Here is a 15,348-nt window from a genome sequence, read left to right as displayed (position 1 = left end):
CCCTCGCCCACCCGATTTGCGCTGGCATCTCTCTTCCCCCTCGTCTGCCCAATTTGTGCAGCTGTGTCTCTCCCCCCTCGCCCGCCCGATTCGCTCTGCCATCTCTCCCCCCTCATCCGCCCGATTCACACTGACATCTCTCTTCTCCCTCACCCGCCCGATTCGCGCTGCTGTAAATATGTGCATATAATGCGACCCCCCCCTCCCCCACTTTGAGCTCGAATTTTGGTACAAAATTTTTTGCATTATACACGTATATTTACAGTAAACCCAATTGGCCTACAACCCCCGGTACGTTTTGAAGGGAGGGAGAAAACTGGAGCACTTAGAGGAAACCCATGCAGACACAGAGACTTACAGACAGCACTGGATTCAAACCTCAGTCCTGGTTGCTGGCGCTGTAACAGCGTTGCTCTAACCACTATGCTACATGCCACCCTTGTAATGCAAGTTCACAATTCTACCTGATCCCTGTCACTCTTTGACCAAGGTTCCTCACCTTAAACTTAATTCTGTTTCTCTTTCCAGAGATATTGCCTGACTCAGTGTTTCTAAAATTTTCAGTTTTTATTTCAAATTTCCCGCATCCATTGACTTGTTTTTATTCCAAAAGCTCAATCTCCTTAAACCTATTCCCTTCATCCTTAAATATATTAAATAACAGTGGCACGGTTGGTGTAGTGGTTAGCACAATGGCGGTACAGCACCAGTGATTGGGACTGGGGTTCGAATCCCATGCTGTCTGTAAAGAGTTGATATGTTCTCCCCACGTGTGCGTGGGTTTTCCCTGGGGGCTCCGGTTTCCTCCCACCATTCGAAATGTACCAGAGATTGTAGGTTAATTGGGTGTAATGGGGTGGCTTGGGCCAAAATGGCCTTTTACCATGCTGTCTGTAAAAAGAAGAGTTTAAATGGCTCATGTGGTGGACATCGCAAAGAGTCATAACCCTCGGGGAGAAGAACTTTCTATTCATTTCAGTCTTACAATATGAATGCACTTATTTAAACAGCTCCCTGATCCCTTTGTGGCAGTGAAGGCATTTTGAAGTTATAGGAGTTTGTGACATTGTACACTGTTATACCAACCGGTCAATCTTGAGGCTTAACTGAGTGGAGGCAGCTTTGATCCTATTCTGAGCATCAACATGTGCCATGCTGTCCGTACTCACACCGTCAATGGCCAGGATGACATCACCCGGGGATAGATTAGCCAGTGAGGCCTTGCTTCCAGGTGTTACCTGTATATTCAAAGCACACATCAGAAAAGTCTTCATCATCCCAGAGTTTGAAAGTTATGGCCCAAGACGCTGATCTTAAACTTCAATCTAATTTACTGTTTTCCTTTGAGCAAACCAAAATTGAACTGTTCTAATGGAAGCACATTAATCTGAAAACATGAAATATATTTGATTGGCCGCAGATACCTCTCACTGCTCAATATTTCAAGAATTTTCTGCTTTCATTCTGATAACACAGTCATCTTATTATGGTCTCAAAGCATTTGGAAACTTGGAAGGTCATGACTGCATAAATGAACTTTGCAGAACAGTTACAAGCTCACGAATCTGTCACCGTGGCCAATAAGTGATGGCAGTTTAATTGACATAATGAAACAAGAGGGCAAAATTATTTTGTTTGAGGCAATATCATTTGAGGACCATTTACACTACTGAGCCCATGCTGGCCCTGAAAGAGCTTGAGATGCCTCAAGAAATGTTTCCTTTTTAAACAGATATCCAATTCTAATTTAGGGTTACTTTATTTAAATTTTATTTTTCCTGTTGAAAAAAAGTTTCCTGCTGGCAAATGGAAAATTGTATCAGGAAGATTCATTACTTTGAATTTGACTTCACTCCAAATAATACATTTTAAATGAAAATTATTTGTGCACCATAATATGGGAGACCACATCTCAAAAAGAAATCTTTACCATTTAATTTCAATTGGAAACATTTTCTAGTTTGAGGCTAGTTGCATACCACTGAATCAGGCTTCTGCACCATGAATAACACCAAAAGACTGAAGTTGAACAAACTGATGGGCTTTTATCAGCTTTTGACAAAAGCACATCATGCTGTTCCACTGATCCGCACGAGCAGAGGGTGTAGAACATTCTGGCGCCTGTGGGAGGAGCCATCGGCACATTCGGCCAATGGGTATGCCCAAACAGTTAACATATGCATACAGTGGTTTACCACACAGGCCATTCAATTTGGATTCCACAAAGATGTAGATAATCATGTATTAATAACATTTGTATTTACATGCATACATACACAAGTAATAGATCAACTTTATAAATATGCACTAAATATGTAACTTTTGCATAGAGAAGGGAAAATGAATTGGATATTTAGGTTTCTGGTTTGTAGATTTATTTCAGGGAATTTGGATTTTCATGCTGACAGATGAAGATGTCAATATGGGTTTCAGGTCACACCCCACACTTGTGGGGTTTAGCAAGAAAATCTGCAAATGCTGAGGTCAAGTGCAAAACACAAATGCTCTGGAGAAACTCAGCAGGTCACACAGCATCCATTGGAATTAAAGGATAGCCAACACTTTGGGCCTGGGCCCTTTGACAGGATTAAGGAGAAAAAAATAGGTAGACACCTAAATAAAAAGGTGGGGGGGGGGGTGAAATGGGATGAAGAGAGAGGAGAGAAAAGGAAAGGGAGAGGAGAACCAGCAAGATGTAGAAGAGAGAAAAGGTATCAACACAGTTCCAAAATGTATGATTCAACTGCAAAAAAAAATTCCACATGGTTGTTAATCTCCTTCAGAGAGACCAAACATTTGTCTGGTGGGGAAGAAAATAAAATTGCACTGATAAATTTTTAAAAAAGCATGTGTGTTTTATTGGGATTTGGTTCATTAGCATCAAAGTAGAAAAATTGGTGTGTCCCCAATTTCCCATATTGGTATTCTTAATGACCAGAATAATTTAAAGGCACCATTTTGCATCAATGAGAAGCTGGAGAGAGTCAGCCAGTATCTATGGAGAGAAACGGTCAGTCAGTGGTTCAGATCGGGTTTTAGAAAACGGCAGTTCTTATTTTTCCTCATCATTTCATCTTCAACTTCAATTTTGAAAGCGTAGTTTTGGGCAGGCAAGGCAAATCGGAGAAGATTTCAGAAACAAAATATTTGAACCCGAGTATCATCAGCGTTCTCGCATGGCAAACAAAACCAGCTTATAACTGTAAGTTAGGGGTGCATGGTGGTTGGGTCATTGCATAACTAACCAGAGCTCTGGACCATTGATCCAATATGCAAAAGGAAGCCAAGAGAGAGAGAAAAATTCATGTAATTAAACAAATGTGGAATTTAAAGAAGAGCAAGTCTCGACATAATTATCATGAAACCCATCTGAATCTCTCATGTCCTTCAGGAATGAGATCTCCCATTATTGCTCATCTGACCTGCATGTAACTCCATATCTACCAGCATAGTTGACTCTTAATTGCTTCCTCAGTTTAGGGTAGTTAGCAATGCACCGACACTGATGCCTACATCCTACAAACAGCTAAATAAAGACAAACTCACAGTAAAACCATTATCTAACTGACAAAAGAATCCCCAGATAAGTTTAATGAATGAATCATCAAATGAAATGAGACTAAAGGGAAAGACATAAATTTTCTCAAAGTATATAAATTTTATTGATAAGGGGAGAAGGGAAGTTGTAAAGCACAATGGAAGAACACAAAGCATTCTAGAATTCAAGCCAATTTCAAATTCAGACATCTCCAGAGCAAAATTCATAAAGATTATTGCAGTGTTGCCAGATTTGGCTTTGACTGAAATTTAGTCTGGAAAGATTAAGTAAACATTCCATGTTATCACTAATAATATAAAGGTTTCATGACATAACAAAGGAAGATTAATTTCAGAGAAATTACCAGTAATAATGCTTGTTTTATCCCAATCACCAAAAAATATTATTTGGAATGAGCTAATTGTAGGACTGCTGTGCAAAGGCTCAGGTATTTCCTAATTATTTATGCATTCAGGCCCAATCTCCTTCTCACAGATAGCATATTGTTGCTTTCGCAGGTAACCAATGAAGATGCTTTGGATACAGCCATTTCTAATAGGTGTAAAGTTTGAGAATGTTTTATTTTTGAACAATTAATTTCAAAGTGATTTAATTGCAGCTCTCAAGATCTTGAAGTGCGTTGACAAAATAAAATGATTTTGATGGCTTTAAATACCAGATCATAGTCATTCAAACTAAAAAGTACTTAAAAAACAGTTCTGGTGGAATGTTGTTCTACCCAGAGACTTGTGGAATAAATCACTCGTAAAGTGAACAGCTGAGACTGAATGGGGTATTATCAGTTATGATAAGAAGCCAGAAATATGAAGCCAGTTTTCTCGTGTAGAAAACCAGGAAAAGTTGGGAACAACAGAAAAAAAGTGGCATCACTTGCAAAAGTCTGACAGTTTAAAAATAGTTGAGAATAGCCCTTCCAACACATGAAAGTGCAATAGTCCTTCTGTCCCCAAATTGTGGGTTTATCATTTTGGTCTTGCACTTTTCCAGTGCAATTCACTTAAACCATATTGGTATCCTTAATGACCAGAATAATTTAAAGGCACCATTTTGGATCAATGAGAAGCTGGAGAGAGTCAGACAGTATCTATGGAGAGAAACGGTCTTCAGTGAAGTACCATGTAGTTAAGCTTTTTTTTAACTCCAAGCTCAAGTTAGAAATCATTGAAGACATGAGGTTGATCTTTGAAGATCCCTGCTATGATTCTTTTCCTGGATTTTGTTTAATAAAGTTCATTGTAAATCTAAATCTCAATATTTTAAAAATAATTACATGAAGGCCATTATCACTTGAATGCCATTCACCATGATGTCTCTTAATCAATAAGATCCTTCACCTTGTTCATATTTCTGCCTGATCACATATAGATTGATTCCTGCTGTATCCAAAACTCTATCAATCTCTCCTTGAATGGACTCAGTGAGTAACATGCTCAGCCCTTTGGATGTGGAATAACGAAGAATTATAGTCTTCTGTGAAGAGGTTTCTGTTCACTGGTCCTAATGCAAAAGTTGCAACTCTCAGCATTATCAGATAATTGAGCATTGCTTCCATTATGATATCGGATCTCATTGTCCACTGACCATGTTCACACTTTGGGTCTCCAATTATCCCCTAATGACGCGAGATATATCCAGGAAGAAGCTGCTGGGAGAAGGCTTCTAGGACTTGACTGGAAAAGCCCAAAGAGCTTGGCCTACTTAGTTGGGACAAATAGGCTGAATAGAACAAGCACTCGACAAAAAGATTGGGGTAACACCTGGCAGATACATGGCCCAGCTTTGTTGATTGACAAAGTTGTCATTTTTTTAAAATGGTTCTAATGTTAAATTTGGAAGCATTAAAAAATATTGAACTTATATACCTTATTTTAAAAATGTAAAAGCATGTAAACTTTTGTAAATTTAAAACATTACAAAAAACACAATTTTAAACATCATAATTCAACTTTCTTCCTTGCAGTCATAAAATCTCCATTTGGAATAAATGGGATCATGAATCCACTGAAATGTCTGCACTGGTGAAGAATCCTAGTCCTGATCCCCAGTTAATGCTCTGAGGTGTTCCCATAAGTTTATGCTCCTGGAGTGGATATCAGGATAAAATTTCCAGCAGAAATCTGTTTGCAGATTCAGGATCACCTCATTCAGATACCATCTGTAATGCTTGCAAATTTACTGATGTAAAGATTTGAATGGAACTGTTATTATCACGTGTACTGAGATACAGTAAAAACAACTTTGTGTTGCTTGCTATCGAAAAGTGTGTGACTGGGATCGTTTAATATGCTGGCTGCTATCCCAACTCAGAAGGTGAACCTAGTGTCAATAGGGGAGAGGTTGCTTTGTCTCCTGGTTCATCCATGTTGTGGCCATGACCAAGAAAGCACTTCAGTGTCTCTACTTCCTTATAAGCCTGAGGAAATATGGCATGTCACCCGTATCCCTTGGCAACTTCTATAGGTGCAGCATTGAAAGCCTCTTATCAAAGTGTATCACTACGTGGTAAGGGAACTGTTTAGCCTGTAGCCAACCGCTACAAAGAAACACACACACACACACAGTGTGGCAGGTTAAGCTCACTCCTTTATTTGGGCTGGAAAGGCAGCTTTTATACTGTTCAAGTTCCCGCCATTTTTCCTGTTTGACTGAGTCATCTGTATGAATAACAATAGAGGGCGGGAACATCCATGCATATGACTGCCCTTCTTCCCCAGCCTGTTTCTGCTGAGTTAGCTGGGCAGCTTGACCAATGCCATTTTAGGGCTGTTGGTCTGATGCTGCACCAGCTTCTATCCCCGCCGGTTCATTGTCATGGGAATGTGCCGGCCCGATCTCCGTAATTGCAGGCCGCCTCATGCCCAGGACCACAAGAAACTCCCCCACTCCCCTCCATCTACAACTCTTGCTGATTTGAAAAACCAGCCAACATATTAAAAGACTTGTCCCATCCAAGCCACATTCTCTTCACTCCTGTCCCAGTAGGAGGACAATTCATGAGTATGGAGTTCATACATCACCAAGTTCTAGGATAATGTCTTCCCATTTTTACAATCCTCATGAATGAATCTCAAAATAGGAAAATTATTCTGTCTTTGATATGTAGCCGCTGGTCTCTCTTTGTAACTCTGCTCTGTTGTACTATCCCTTACTTGCTTTCCTGTGTATGAGATGTCTGGTCTGCTCACAAAACCACCTCTTTCATGGCATCTTGGACAGAGCGACTCCTACTACATGCTGTGATGCATCCCGACAGGATGCTTTCTGTGAGGTCTATAAAAGTTGATAAGGGACGTTAGGGACATGCCGGGTTTCCGCAGCCTTGTGAGAACGTAGAGGCATTGGGGTGCTTTCTTGGTCGTCACTTCATTGCAGTTGGACCAGAACAGGTGGATGGTGATATTTTACTCCTAAAACACAAGGTGGATATAAACGTAGAATTCCTGGAAAACCAAACGAATTCCAGACCGTTTTCTTCCTCATGCTTGTGCACATCAGTGTGTGAAACTAAAGTCTGATTGATCCAAATGATGTGATTTTCTGCCATCCTTTAATAGGCAGAAGAAGCTGAAGATTTAGCCTCTATTCACTGTAGCTATTGCACTGTGATTCTGATCTAATATTATTCTCTCACCAAATTTGAGGAAGGAGCTGCTGCTTCTGGGGAAAAATAGCTTAAAATAGGTAATTTTTGAGTGATAGCTTTTCACAAGGGATACATGGTCCATAATGGCCTTTTGCACTGTATAGAAAAAATATATACACCAACCATATCAAAATATATTAATCATCAGTTAAAAAGGCCAGGGACCTTACGTCTGATTTAAAGAAGGCCAAGTGACTCAACCTCCTGAAACATTATATGGATATACTAGGAATAGAGACTAGTTCACTGAAACCAATTATACTGCCGCTTATTCATGCCAATGGCATGAGAAGCTTCATTGCAATGAGAGTTTCATAGTTTAGATCTTGTGTAAACTTTGAATTTTGGAACCCTTATTCATCAAAACAAAAAATTTGTGCCAACGAGCCAGCAGCATTAAAACTATTCTGTTCTTATAAACAGCTCTCACTCATTTGAAAGAGTACGATTTAAAATGGGTTCAAAAATAGTTTGATTAACAGAGGAATTTGACCCTTGCCTTCACCTCAGAAAATATGATTATACAGAGCCTGTTAATGCCAAATGAAGGTCGAGATAGTAGGAGATACAAACATGCCATGGAAAGAAGGAATGACTGTGGCTATCGAGAATGTGAAATATATTAATATAAAGAAAGTACTGTTTCCGGAAATGTCAATTAACAGAAAGCCTGGGAATATTCATCAGGTGAGACATCATCTGTGGAGTCAGAGACATGCCATTCCCAGGTCCAGAGACAGAGACATGCCTGCAGAGTGACATGAATTGTAAGCATCCTTATGGCGCAGGTTCCCTTGGCTCCATCCATGCTACATTGAGAGCAGGGGCGTATCTACAGAAAATAGTGCCTATGGCAGGGGTGGCCAACCTTTTACATTCCATGCATAAAAGGAAGTCTCATGAGAGCTGGCCTTGGTGGTCGCCATGTTGTTTTTGGCTTCGGCCTTTTAATAAGTTGAGAGCGAACGGGAGGACGAAGCGGAAAAGAAAGAGGCGTGTGTTCTTTGGATGTCAGGGGTCGCCATGTTGTTTTTGGCTTCGGCCTTTTAATAAGTTGAGAGCGAACGGGAGGACGAAGCGGAAAAGAAAGAGGTGTGTGTTCTTTGGATGAGAGGGGTCGCCATGTTGTTTTTGGCTTCGGTCTTTTAATAAGTTGAGAGCGAACGGGAGGACGAAGCGGAAAAGAAAGAGGTGTGCGTTCTTTGGATGTCAGAGGGTGGTGCTGGATGAAAAAAGACCAGACTCTTGGAGGATCTGGCCTCCGTTTACAGTAATCGTGCCTCCTTCAATGCACCACTTCTAATCTGTGGTAAACCACTGAAAATATGTTAGGACACACCCATTGCTGACTATGCCTGAAGCTCCTCCCACTGACCCCTAAATAAAGGTGTCTGTGCCTCAGCTCCCTCCTTCCTCAGTCCTGAACAGTTGACCAACATGGACATGCCTCCATTCTGCTGTGAATAAAAGTGATGCACCATCAATAATCACAAAGGCTATCAGTTTCGATGCACGTGCAGCCTCTAAAACGGCTCGCTGCTTTTGCCACATTTTTTTCATAAAAGCGAAACTCCTTTCAGAAAAGTGAACACAGGTTTCTTCATAAAAGTGCATTTGCGTACAGCAGGTATTCATAAACCATGGTGTATCTGTACTTAATTTAGTTAAAAGGTGACAAAACAAACATTATATATAAGTTATCCTAGTGACTTAGCATTAATGTAGACAATCTTTTTATCATGTTGGAGCAGTCTTTGATTAATATAACAAGGAGAGGTTCAAGATCCTGATAGCTATTGGAAAGAAACAGTTCCTAAACCTCCTGCCCAAAGGTAGCAATGACAAGAGGTTCTTTATGATGACTACCTTCTTGAGATAGTGACTTAAATAGATAGATGCTTTCAGTGGAAGGGAGGTCAGATTCTGTGACTGACCTGGCCACGTTTGTTACTTTCTGAAGCCTTCTGCAGGCGTGGGCATTCAAATTCCCAAACCAGGCTGTGATGAAACCTCAATGCACCTGTGGAGAGTATTCAATGACATGCTATATCCTCTTAGTTTCCTTAGAAAGTAAAAACACTGGTGTGCCTACATGGTTGCCTCGATGTGCTGGCTCCAGGAGAGGACTTCTGAAATATGGATTCCCAGGAACTTGATGGTTTTAATCCTCTCCACCTCTGTCAAATCAATGCAGACAGGTTGCAGGGTCACTTCTTCCCAAAATCAACAATAAGGTCCTCGGTCTCAGATTCTCGATTTCCATTCTGCATTCTGCCTCATCATTCAGCAAAAGACCATGGTGTCATCAGCGAATTTGTTGGAGCTGATCTTTGCAGCATAGGCCTGAGTGCACAGAGAGTAGAGTAGTGAAGAAAACACTCAGCCTTGGAGTGCCCCAGTGTTGATAGTCAGAGAGGAGAAGGTGATGTTTCTGACCTGCACTGATTGGAGTTTGCCAATGAGGAAATCAAGGATCCAGTTGCAGAGGGATGAAGAGTCTTAGATCCTTTAGTTTGGTTATATGCTTTGCTGGTATGACGGTGTTGACACTGAATTGTAGTCAAGGAACAACAGTATGACCCAAGTGTTCCTGTGGTCCATGTAATCTAACAAATAGTGGAAGTTAATGGTATCTGATGGACACTACCAGTTACCCCAATAACCACAAGGACAAAGAATGAGGGGAACAATAGGTTTTATTGTACAGAAGACTTGAGCTGGCCCGGATCCAAGCTAGGGAAGTGCAGGGAAGGGAGAGGTGGCTCGACCTTTATGGCCTGGGTCCCAGGGAGGAGTCTAGTGTCATCAGGGGAGGGCCAGCCCGATCCTTTATCAGCCAATGACTATGTACAATCCATATCATTACAGTATCTAACATTGACCCACAAACTTGCAAAATTATGCAATTTTGTGTAATATTGCATCTGTTTTATTACATGACAATAAAAGAACCTTGAATCAAACTGAAGTACTTTCAGGACCTTCCTGAGATAGGAATATATTCGCTCCATAACCAACCTCTCAAAGCACTTCATGAGGGTAGACATCAATACCACTGACCAATAGTCAATGCTCTTCCTGGGCACTGGATTAATGGATGAGTAGGTACATGGGCCTAACCAATACCCAGTACAAACACCTGTGGAGATTAATGAACGTTCCATGCCCTCAATCTGTCAGCTACTCTTGACCTACTGTGGAAACACCAAGAATGACGGAGACAAGACCATCGGCTGACAGTTCGCTGGGTGATTGTGGCACACACAACTTGTGAAAGAAGGGACCAGAGGATTGCAGAAACAATGTTTTCTCTACCTGAATCAGACTGGGAAGGTCTCCTCTACTTAGTGGCAAAAGATTTTGAACCCCAGTGACTTACCAGTAGGATTAGAGCCATGTCTGTCAAATGCTATGTGACATATGAAAAGGACAAGAAAGGTACTGAAAAAAATGCACATCCAGTGTTCTGCAATCCTGAATTTTACTAGTACCTTGGCTTCTAACTCCAGTTATTTTGTAAGAAATAATGATATGGTTTGATCATGTAATCCAGTGGTTTTCAAACTTTTTATTTCCACTCACATACCACCTAAGTAATCCCTATGCCACAGGTGCTCTGTGATTATTAAGGGATTACTTAAGGTGGCATTTTTTCTGAAACATTTTGCTTGAGAAAAATTGTCATTGGTCCATTTCCTTTGGAGTTATGAAATCGTGCACATAACGAGTCAATTAGGAACTATTAAAACAGTTAACTGTTTTCAAACATTTTCTTCCCACCCACATACCACCTTAAGTAATCCCTTACTAATCACAGAGCACCAATGGCATAGGGATTACTTAAAGTGGCATGTGAGTGAAAAGAAAAAGTTTGGAAACTACTGATGTAATCCTTTAAACCTGTTCTGACAATCATGGCAGTGACCAAAGAGAAACTTATGAATTGCTCTCTTTAAATTATAAACATCCTGAAGCATCAACTCCAGTTCAAGTAGATGATGCAAGATGTATCTATGCATTATTGCTTCTAAGAACATTCAAGAAGATCCTGATGGTCATGTTATTAGCTTCTCATCTTAAAAGGCATTGCAATCATTAAACTCATCTTATTTTCAATGATGCCAGGACCAGTGGAAAATGTTTTGTTGAAACTTGATCTCTGCTCCTTTGTCTCAACTGTTGAATTCTGTTCATATATCCATCCCTGTTCTCACTGACATCTATTGCAATGGTTCTCAACCTTTCCCTTTTCCACTCACATACCACTTTAAGTATTCCTTGTGCCATAGGTGCTCGATGATTAGTAAGGGATTGCCTGGGTGGCTCATTCTGTGCACGGTTTCATAAGACCAAAGGAAATGGGCCAATGACAAATTTTCTCAAGCAAAATATTTCAGTAACAATTGGGTCTAAAGCAGTGATTCTCAACCTTCCCTTCCCACTCACACACCGCCTTAAGCCATCCCTTACTAATTGCAGAGCACCTATAGCATATGGATTACCTAAAGTGGAAATAAAAAGGTTGAGAACCACTCCTCTATTGCTTCCTAGTCCAGCACAAACTTTTCATGTAGGTGTTCATCTCTTTCACCTCTTCCAAACCTAAAGATCTCTGTGCTCTTCCAATTCTGGGCTCTTGGGGAACTTGCAATTTTCTTTCCCCACTGTACTCCCTGTACTAGGAGGTATGCCTGAAACTGGTAAGGCCCTGATGTCAAGCATTCTCTCCTTAAGTATTTACATCTCTCCCCTTTTTCTTCCTTCTGCAAATAGATCCTTAAAACCAACCCCTTAGTTGATCTTCCTAATAGATAAATATCAAATAAATCTGCAAACTCCCCTGAAAGTGTGAGGGAAAGTTGGTGGGAGATGTCAGGGTTCTTTTTTAAAAAAAACAGAGTTAGTGGGTGCCTGAAATGCATTGCTGGGGCTGGTGATGTAGGCTGGTACAATAGGGATATTTAAAAGATTCTTAGATAGGCGCGTGACTAAGGAAAATGGAGGGTTACTGGTGTGAGGGAGGGAAGGGTGAGATTATTGAGGAGTAGGTTGAATGGATCAGCACATGGCCTGAAGGGCCTGTATAGTTCTATGATCTACAACTTAAATTTAATTATTAATTTTAAAACATTTAGACATACAGCACAGTAACAGGTCATTTTGGCCCAAGAGTCCATGCCGCCCAATTTACGCCCAATTAATCTACCCCCACCCCAGTGTGTTTCACCCAATAGTTTAAATCCAAACATATTAAATTTACATTGTGGGCACTAAATAAATACAAGCTATTGCCATTATCCAACAGGGTGCATTGCACGGTGTTAAACTGCAGGTTATAAGAACCGTTCGGAGTGCTTCCTTGGGAGTTTCCTTTCTTTCCTGTTAAAAAGTAAACTGTCAGTTAAGTACAAGGGAAGGAGTTTCTATTGTCTCCAAATGCATCAACTCAGCACCATCACTTTAATTTCAACCCTAATGTTATTTTTCCTGGTTTTGTGATGGGACCAACTTTGGATTTGATGTTTGGATTATATACTGTATTAGATGTATACATTTACAGTACAGGAGCACTGAATTACTCAACCAAGAGAACTATAGTCAAATCTTCAGCTGTAGCCTTTTTTTTTAAACTTCCCCTCAGTTTCTTGTTGGGGACAAAGAATTGATCAACACAGTAGCAGTGCCTACTGCTTCCTGAGATTTATTTATCATCAATAATGGAAGCATCAGTGAGCTAAACTTCACTCTCTTGAATTTGGACAGGGCAGCAGCAGCAGTTCCTTCACTGATAGTGATTTCATTAGACTTTTAAGTCAACTAATCAACAGCGCTATTTACCATTCAGTTCTAACATTTGGAAATATTGGTCATGACACACTTGACTGCTGTTTTAACAGATTTCCCGAGGACATCTGTTCTTGTGACAGGTGCAGGAATCCCTGTGGTTTTCCGCATCAGGTTTCCTGATCCTCTGACGTCAGCTCACTTGTTCTCATGTTTTGCATTTGTAATATCATCTACTCCTTAGACTAAATGGTTTCCACGTAAGGGTAATCTGGAAAGGTGGAAGGAAATTCCATCAAAACTGGGAAGGAAATTATTTCTGTTTACTGACTATATGCTTGTAACATCAGAATTATTAAAGCATTTTAAAATTCAACTTAAACATTTTATCAAATCTATAAATACAAACTCATAAGGCAGCAACTCTTTGCTCACCAATGTTATCAGGATTACTTGTGCTTGAAAGGGCATCTGTCATCATAAAGAGCAGCACCTCTCTAAAAGACAATAAGGAATGCACAGCAAATGCTGGCTGTGCAAGTCCTGTCCACAGATCAGATGAAAAAAAATAACTTTTAAAGTTGTTACAGGAAGGGGAACGATCAAGACAATTTAGTTGCAATGTTTCAGTAAGTTAAAACTAATATGTATTGGAAGCACAAGAAACACTTTTAAAATATTTTTTTATTTAAGAAGATTCAAAGCTACTTTTGATTCAGTTCCCACCCACCCCCCCCCCCACCTTTAGTCTTTTGCAAGGGTCGGCGACCTCTCCAGGATTTGTGATTTTGTATGATTTACGTAACTTTATTCTTGGTTATACTGGGGCATAGTGGGGAGTGGGGAGTAGGGGGGGGGAGTGGGAGGGGGGGGGAGAGGAAACAATCTCTGTATGTTATACATAACTGTTGAAAGAAAGGGTATTGTTCTCTGAATTCGTGAGTTTTTGAAATTAAAAATATTCAGAACTACATCTACCTAGGCAGCATCTGTGGAAAGAGAAACAGAGTTGATGTTTCAGGTCTGACTATTCCCAGAGCTGAGAAAGCGAGCAGGGAGATCAAAGTTGCATGAAGCTACAGTTTTGGTGGGGAAAGAATGCATAGAAGAGTGGAATGCTGATACAGATGTCCTGCACATGAGTTGTAATACCCACAGAGCAAGTCTACTAGAGAGACTTATCCATCCTTCTCCCACCCTCTTTTCAACCCTGTTCTGAGGGTTAAACTTTAATCCTGTGTCTCTTTTTACAGACATTGTCAGATGTGCACCAGATTCCAGATTTCCAGCATCTTTTGATTTAAAATACATAGTAAAACTCCCGGTATCCATCACCTATAGGGATTGGTAGGTGCTAGTGTGAAAAATGGTTGAAGTGATAAAACTCGCACCACTCTGTGAAAAGTGATGGAATACAAAGTATGTAGATTAGAGTTTGAGAGAAGACAGTACTAGCTAGTGGGCCCCTTCTTATCTCGAGTCCCAAGGATGCAAGGATCTGGTTCAGGCTGGTACAGTGATCTAAGGTAGTCTATAGCTAGTACTGCGCTTGCTTAATAGAGACATGAATATTAACTTAGACACCCCTAAGGAGGGAATGAACTAATTAACATAACATGCGATGTATGAAGAGGGAGGAACTGAGTGATACCTGGATTAATGGAAGGGAGAAGGAGAATGTTGTAATACATTGGGATTCTGATTGGAAGAAGGTAAATGAAGGTAGGGTGATGTTGAGCGCGGGACTGTACAAAGGAGTGATGATTCTGAACCTCCGGTGTGTCTCCAGACCAGGGACACCCGACTCTGCAGACTCGAAATAAAGCTGAACCTGTTCTCAAAGACTTTGTCTCCAGAGTAGTGATTGTGAACACTTTATATTTCACAAGCTTGGGGGCTTATCCGGGATCCTCAACTCCCACCACTTGGCGACTGGCTATCGAAGAACGAGAAGGTGCACCCCACTGATTTCAGTGGTCTCCAATTTCCTTGCTCGCCATCAGCGGTTTGAGCGAGTGATATCCAGACAGGAGACTCTGGAGAACAGGACCTAGGAAAGCTCCAGTAGAGGGAGTGGAACAGAATGAAGGGACTCCGGTAGGAGGAGTGGTTCGGTCGGGGCAACTCTCATGCACGAGACCCGGTTAAGAAAAATTCACTATTATGTACTACTCGGGTGACCGGGATTCTGTCAGGATTGAGTGATCCTACAGGGATGTGGGTAATAAGAGAACCCGAGAGAAGAAGGGACTCCAGAGTGGAGGTCCTGGGATTGACATTCTGCCCAATAGTCCATTGGGGCGGATGTTAGGAAACTGGGGTCAGGGAAGGACCCAGGGAAAGACTAAGGAAACTATGATAA

General features: G+C 40.9%; 1 protein-coding gene across 3 annotated transcripts in view; it reads right to left on the bottom strand.

Moving 5' to 3' along the window:
• Window positions 1-15,348, bottom strand: part of LOC138764114 (PDZ and LIM domain protein 3-like) — a 72,357-nt gene that overhangs the window by 21,557 nt on the left and 35,452 nt on the right. For all 3 annotated transcript variants that reach the window (XM_069939517.1, XM_069939527.1, XM_069939506.1), the window contains exon 2: window positions 1,087-1,238. In XM_069939517.1, coding sequence (XP_069795618.1) covers window positions 1,087-1,238 — 152 coding nt within the window. The remainder of the gene's footprint in view (window positions 1-1,086; window positions 1,239-15,348) is intronic.

This window comes from Narcine bancroftii, chromosome 1 (genome assembly GCF_036971445.1).
Source record: "Narcine bancroftii isolate sNarBan1 chromosome 1, sNarBan1.hap1, whole genome shotgun sequence".
Lineage (NCBI taxonomy): Eukaryota > Metazoa > Chordata > Chondrichthyes > Torpediniformes > Narcinidae > Narcine > Narcine bancroftii.
The sequence above is the reverse complement of the archived record's forward strand: the minus strand, read 5'-3'. Positions and strand labels throughout refer to the sequence as shown.